The sequence below is a fragment of the Pinus tabuliformis genome, chromosome 8, assembly GCF_031772625.1.
Source record: "Pinus tabuliformis cultivar Carrire ecotype Pingquan chromosome 8, CPIR1, whole genome shotgun sequence".
In the NCBI taxonomy this organism is placed as follows: domain Eukaryota; kingdom Viridiplantae; phylum Streptophyta; class Pinopsida; order Pinales; family Pinaceae; genus Pinus; species Pinus tabuliformis.
This window is the reverse complement of record NC_142294.1, coordinates 318293725-318300957: the sequence shown is the minus strand read 5'-3', so window position 1 is coordinate 318300957 and position 7233 is coordinate 318293725. Positions and strand designations below refer to the sequence as shown.

Genomic DNA, 7233 nt, shown 5'->3' with positions numbered 1-7233 from the left:
TTCTGTCCCGTAGCCGCAACCTCTTTTTGTTTGGGACTGTTCTTAACGCAATTAAAAAAAATGTTTGTTTCTCCTGGTTAACACAACCGAAAAGATTTGATTTACAGAACCTGTAGCTAATGGTTATTCATGCACAGATTATCCTTAGTCAGATTTCTTAACAAATAGAAATAACATACAGATGGACAGCTACTTGTATTTCTTCTGTTAATATATTTTTTTTATTAGAGTGTGAGTGGTCTTCAAATGAACCCCTCTTTTGTCTTGCTCCATTAAATTTATAACTACCTAGTTCCAGTTAATGAAACTGTATGCCTATTCTTTCAGTTGAGTTTTTATAGTTATATGGTTATTAATCAGTTGCTATATACTATGGCAAGATTTGTTTTTCAGTACATATGTCTTTTCTTTTCCTGCTAAAACAAAAAGATAACCCTGATTTGCTAACAACAGACAACACCAGATCCTAACTATGTAACCATTTTTAACTAAATGACAGTAAATAAAAGTAACAATCCTAACTAATTTCCTATTGACCATCATAAAAAAAAAACTAGTAAAAGTAAATTCATTGTCGTTCGACTTGGCTGAGACTTCACCCGGTCATTGTGAGCTAGATGCTCGTGCATCACAAAAGTCCTAAAAATCCCTCCAGAAGGAGAGAGTCAAATATGTTAGAGAGAGAAATTTTGTGATGAAGCTTAGGGAAGCAAAATTTCCATGTTGGGCATAGAAACATTTACAAAAAATTATAAAACAAAATACATTATAGGTTATGATATCCCAACCTTGTTTTCCTTGTATTTTCTTTAGAATGGAAAGTTTTTGTTGCCAATTTCCGATACAAAGTGAGTCTAATAGTAACTCACGTTGAAGGAATTATGGTGTATTTTCATTTGTTGTTCAATAACTTGTTATGGATAAAAAGTAGTGGATTTAAATGTGTTGTTGTTGGAGCCTTATAGTCAACTTTTCTTTAGTGTGAGTTGTGAGTATCTCAATTTCAAGATGTTCATTCTTCTTTAGTATGAGTATAGTTTCATGATGTTCATTGTCAAGGATAAGGGGCACAAACCACTTGAATTACATAATGTCCAATTGGCACCGATGAGAAATAGCATGTAGACTTCCCAAAAGCTAATTCCTAAGTTCAAGTTCCTAATCAAAAATAGAACACATAACTAATGAAGAATTTGCCACAATGAATGATGAATTTCAAGCTTGGTTTCATGATAACTTTCATTTGACTTGACTAAAAAGATTCCCGTTTCTAAATGCTAGAGTTCACCATGCCTTAATGCTACAATCAAATAAAGACAAAGATACCTTTTATGTTGATTTTTGTCTCAATTATCCTATCACAATTGTAATTTATCAAAAAAAAAAAATTATTAGAAAAAGGACTACATAAATATGTAACATAATGAAAAAGCCTTTTTGGCATTTTCAACCCTACATAAACATGTAACCTAATGAACCAGCCTTTTTGGCATTATCCTTGATATGTGAGAAGAGGTTGATATGTGCCCAACCATTTTCGATAGTGATTCATCGCCAAGTAGATTGTTTGATATTGAATGTCGTATTAAGAGATAAGATAGAACATCTCCCTTTTTTGTTAATAATTAAAGTCCCAAATATTTTCTTAGTTGTCATATTAGCTTTTGAATAAGTCACATAAGTGTGCTTCCAAAGAACATGAAACCATTAGACGATTTCAAATGTGCCATAAGTGTCTCAAATCTTTTCCAAGATAGAGACTAGACCAATGTCTAATAAAACCGTGTGTGAAAACATATGTTTTATGAGAATACTGAGTCTCCGATCACTATCAAATTTATCAAAATTTTCATACATAACATGATAAGTAATTTTAAACCATATAATAAAACATAAGCTTCTATTGTATTATTAATTATGAATCTAGAACTCCATACACATTATATCTATTCACTTAAATATATAAATAAACACTTCTCCACTTACGACAGTAAAATGTGGATATTTTAATAAGAGATGAAAGTTATATCAACGTTAAGACATTGAACCTCTATGCCAAAAAAGGGTTCTATAATCCCTTTACAACTTATTATTCCTCATTGTCATTCTTGAAAGTGATGATATGCTAGGTTGAAAATAAAATAGGGTTTCACACGATTGTCCCTTGCGAGCTTCAAGGATGCACTATCTATAAAAGGATAAAGTTTTGATAAAAGAAAATAAGGTAGGTGGCCTAAGATTGAATAAAAGGAAATAAGGTAGGTACCCACAGAAACATGGGAAGTAACCTTAAAGGTGTTTTAAAGCAATTTTCTATGACTATTCTTTTGCGTTGCTCACATGCAAACATGCCGGCCACACGGGCCGTTCGCCCTTTTTCATGAGCATTAAAAAAGAAATTGATCCTAACCACGTATCACTTTTAGTCATCTTAATCATTAAGAATACTAACATACAATGATATAAAACAAGGCGTGTGATATAGGGCCATGTAAATGATAGTTTTAACGTCACTGAAAAGATGAAATTTGATTTTTCCAAAGAACAGAAACAAGTCACCTTATTCCAGCCGGCTATTTGAGACGCTTTCGGGCCACATTACGGCCAAAAGCCCCATATTTTGACCACGCTCCCTGGAGAAACCTCTTTCACACTGCAGAAATATATGAAATGACTATGACGATACGTAAGACCATGCGAGTCCATCCATCCTTGCGTTCTTTCGAAAAACCCATACATGATCTACCCGGAGTATGTACGTCTATGTGCCAAAGTTTCCCAGCGAATGTATTAGGGTTTGCGAAAGGTATAAAGAGTGGCATAGAGTGCTTCAAACCCCACAGCCTCGACACATTCCACATCTCTCCTGTATAATAACTAACTGCGAATTCCGCAATAACGAGATATTCTTCATATTTGGTTCTCGTTACTTCGGCCTTGTATTGGCCTTATTTTTTCAGGACCTTCAGCTCATTTTGGTAAGTTATTTCGTATTCTGCTTGATATCAACATCATTTCAATTTCATTTTAGAATTCTTGTACAAAAGCTGTTTCGTTTCTTCGCAGGCGAAAAAACTCAAGGAACTAGAAGTATTTGTCGCGTTTTTTTTAAATGTTTAATATGCTAAAACATTAGAGATCTGTCGATGTTTTTCAGAATCAAAAGAAGTCCGGCCAAATCTAGCTGAAAAATCCATAGCCTCTACCTGGTTCCGTTCCTTCTTGCATTTTTGTCGGGTGAAACAGTGAACTTTGGTTAAGATTTCGCTGTAATGGCCGCGAAGTCTTTGCCTCCAGGGTTTAGATTTCATCCCACGGACGAAGAACTAGTAGGTTATTATTTGAAACGGAAAGTTCATGCTTGGAAGATAGAGCTTGACATTATTCCCGAGGTTGATCTATACAAGTGTGAGCCGTGGGACTTGCCTGGTAAGTTAGATTATAATCGTTGTTAACTGCGAATTGCATTCTGAAGATTTAGACATGCCTGTTCAGCAACGAACAACCATAAAGAAATTAAGATTATTGGGTTCAAAAATCTGTTAATTAGTTTGCTAAATATGACCTTCATTAAGTCACAGCTCTAAAATATTTAACTTACTATTCACCCTGCGATTTTTTGAATGCAGACAAATCCTTTCTGCCTGGACGTGATCTTGAGTGGTATTTTTTTTCCCTAAGGGACAAGAAGTATCCAAACGGATTAAGGAAAAACAGAGCCACGGAAGCTGGTTACTGGAAGGCTACAGGGAAAGATCGTAAAGTTATCTCTCATATGCGTTTAGTTGGAATGAAGAAAACGCTTGTTTTTCACACAGGACGGGCTCCTCATGGCTCTCGAACAGACTGGGTTATGCATGAATATCGTCTAGAAGAGACCGAATGCGAAGCCTCAACTTCGTTTCAGGTACCTCAAATATTATGAATGTTTAACTTTTTCTTTTTGTAGAGACAACTTGATTGTGAATATTTCCCAAACCATTACTTTTACAGTTTCAATAAGGATATTTCCATTTCTCATGTTTTGCATGCTAAACTCTCTTTGATAGGCTAATTATTGCACTAAGAGATCCCCTTTTACTTTCCTTAAGAAGATTAGACTCGGGAGCACGAATTTGTTGACCAGATATTTTGGGCCGAGCAATTTACTCTACCATTTGTCATAATTTGACTTTTGGTGAACAGTGAATAATTATATAATATATGATAGGTGTATCATCTCTATTTCTTGACGTATACGTAATATTGTCGGAATCTTTGATTTGATGTAAAATTCGCAGGAAGGTTATGCTTTATGTCGTGTTTTTAAGAAAAGAGGGCTCGGGCGAAGGATTGGAGTACAATACAGTGCACTTCCTGATAATGATTTCTCAAGTGGGCAAAGTAATACGTGTAATAAAAGCTTGCTTTTATCGGTGGAAGAGCAGTCCGAAGAGAAGGCGTCGCTATCATCACCGGGAGATGACGAGGATCAAACCAACTCAAGAGAAGCATCATCCGAAGCTATAAACACCATGAATGTGGATGATGGAGTTTGGAAGAGATGGCTGCAACCAGTGAATGATGATGCTGCTACCTGCAATTTCTCCAGACTCAATGAGTCCATAAGCCATCCCAAGGTTTGAAACCCATTATCATCGATCCAAGAAATTGTTTGACTTTTGTGGGGAAAACGTTTTTCAATGTCTACCTGTTGGAGAATCTAATCCCAACAACTTGTTAGGTGTTACAATTGTCTATTTCAAGTGTTATGGTCTGTTTTAGTCAGATTTGTGGAATTAGGTATTACAATTGCCTATGCAAGTGTCATAATCTATTTTAATTAATCTGGTTCTTGAATTCAGTTCAGTGTCACTATAGTCATTTATTATGGTTGTCTCCCCTGTAATCTTATTCAACTAATTATTTAATATTGAAGAAAGCAACTTCTGCTCCGCGGTTTTCCTTTCTTGAACACTTCGGTCTTTATTGATATGTTTGATCTTTCGTTTTCGCAGGTTGACCATAACGAAACATCAGGCTCACCCTTGAAGGATGGTGGCTTTCCTCATATTAAAAGCTGTCTAAGCCTTTCTGACTCGACAACGCTCAGCGCGTATTTACTTGGAGAGCATGTTCATCTGTCTGTGAAAGAAGCAGTAATAATAGGGCAACATCATCGATATGAGCAGAATACTGATATACCAAAAAATGAAGATTATCTTCAAGATGATGATTTTGTCCCGGGGTGGAACATACAAAGCGATCATAAAAACCCTAGCAATTATAATGCACAAGAAGAAACTGATCTATTTCTATTGAGTAGCTCTGTTTCACAAAACTGTAATATGGAGAGTTTCTATGAGCAACAAGAACAGCTTCTCTTCTTTAACCATTTTCTGAGGCAAAATTCAAACCCTGAAAATTTAGCGTTCATGCTAACATAATCTTGTAAAGGCTAGAACATTTATGGCAAAAACTTGCCAAATTTAGTGTTCACTGTGAATTGTAAATTATTGGTGTATGATGAAAATTTTGGCCAATTCATTGATGTCAAGATACATCGAATTGTGTCCGTGATCAAGAGAATATAAATACGATGTATGGAGTACAGAACGACTGAAAAGCTTTGTATTGGAAGTTCTTCTAAGATGAATAAGCTCTTCCATAGATGATATGCTTCTAAAATTGCATGCTTCAGTTGCACCTTGCACATAACAAGCTCTTCCATAGATGATATGCTTCTAAAATTGCATGCTTCAGTTGCACCTTGCACATAACAAGCGAAATATAGTTTTCATATATTCATGTCTGTGTCGTAATTATAAGCTTACCTGCTAAGCATTTAAACATTTGTCATTGAAATATTTGCAGTGCGTATAAAGATTCGAGGAACAACTTTGTAAAAGTCCCATGTCGTGTTTGTTCGCTTCATTTCACTGTTTATTCATCTTGGTCGGAGGATTTGTGCTGCTGTTTAGAAAAGATCCTTGTTGGAATATGTAAGTTCTATGTTTGTGGAAAGCATTTTTGGTTGCGATAAGTAATCTGTGTGTGGAAAGCATTTTTGGTTGCGATAATTAATCTGTGTGGCTTAAGTGTGATTATGTTTCGTAGATTATAAAGATTATTAATAATTGCTTAAGATATTATTATTTAACAAGTTTGTAATTAATGCATATAGAATTTGATAAATATTTTCAAATTAATAAATATATAAATAAATTAGCATAATCAAACCACGTTTACAACAACAATAACATTATATATTTATATGCTTATTATATTAATATTATTTATATTATATTAATATTAGTATTATTTTATATTATATTAATATGTTAATAGTCATATTTAAACTATAACATAATTAACCTATAATATAATATCAACGATCATATGATTATTATTAATAATAATTATTTATCTTTCACCATATTATACATATCTTACTTTGACATTTTATTTTCCAGGCTATATTCATCTTGTAACATTCTTCATGTATATTGTTTGTCGTAAACATAAATATGCCTTCTACAAGTGGATGATGGAAAGTTGCCACCTTAACTTATATAAGCAATATGTTACTTTGACATTTTATTTTCCTGGCTATATTCATCTTGTAACATTCTTCGTATATATTGTTTACTTTGACATTTTATTTTCCAGGCTATATTCATCTTGTAACATTCTTCATATATATTGTTTGTCCTAAACATGCATATGCCTTCTACTAGTGAATGATGGAAAGTTGCCACCTCGACTTATATAAGCAAGTTCTTTAGTATAAAATTTGTGTTCCATTTGAAACATTGCTGTATCTTTATTTAACGTTATTTCTTCCACCTGTATCAACTTATTCTAAATGAACATTTTACTTGACGTTTACTATTGTTCTACAATGTAGCCGATAATTCCATGGCGCACCTATAATTTACACTCCGCTTATGTCACATGCTCATGTAATACACTACTCTTTGGTCTAGCTTTAATAATGCATTCGACTTTGTATGTTTTGACTTAGTTTGTCGTCCTTTTATTGCCTGGGTTTTCAGAAATGGCGCATGTGTGGGATAAGAGGGACTTGCTTAAGGTTATTTTTTGGCATATGATTACACTCGGCGACCTCAGAATGGCCACGCGACTGTTGTCCATGTGAAGCTGGTACTGGGTCTTCTCCAACGGTAGAGATCAACTTGGGTTCATCCAACCTTTGAAATTCAAGTTGGACAAACCCTAATCATATGGCCTCAT

General features: G+C 34.3%; 1 protein-coding gene across 1 annotated transcript; it reads left to right on the top strand.

Moving 5' to 3' along the window:
• Positions 1-2849: 2849 nt before the first annotated feature.
• On the top strand, positions 2850-5721 carry LOC149235416 (uncharacterized). The gene is made up of 5 exons (XM_089461388.1): positions 2850-2978; positions 3158-3429; positions 3630-3907; positions 4281-4619; positions 4998-5721. Exons 2-5 carry the CDS (start codon positions 3273-3275, stop codon positions 5424-5426), a joined length of 1203 nt encoding a protein of 400 aa, XP_089317514.1. The 5' UTR covers positions 2850-2978; positions 3158-3272; the 3' UTR covers positions 5427-5721.
• The last annotated feature ends 1512 nt before the right edge of the window (positions 5722-7233 follow it).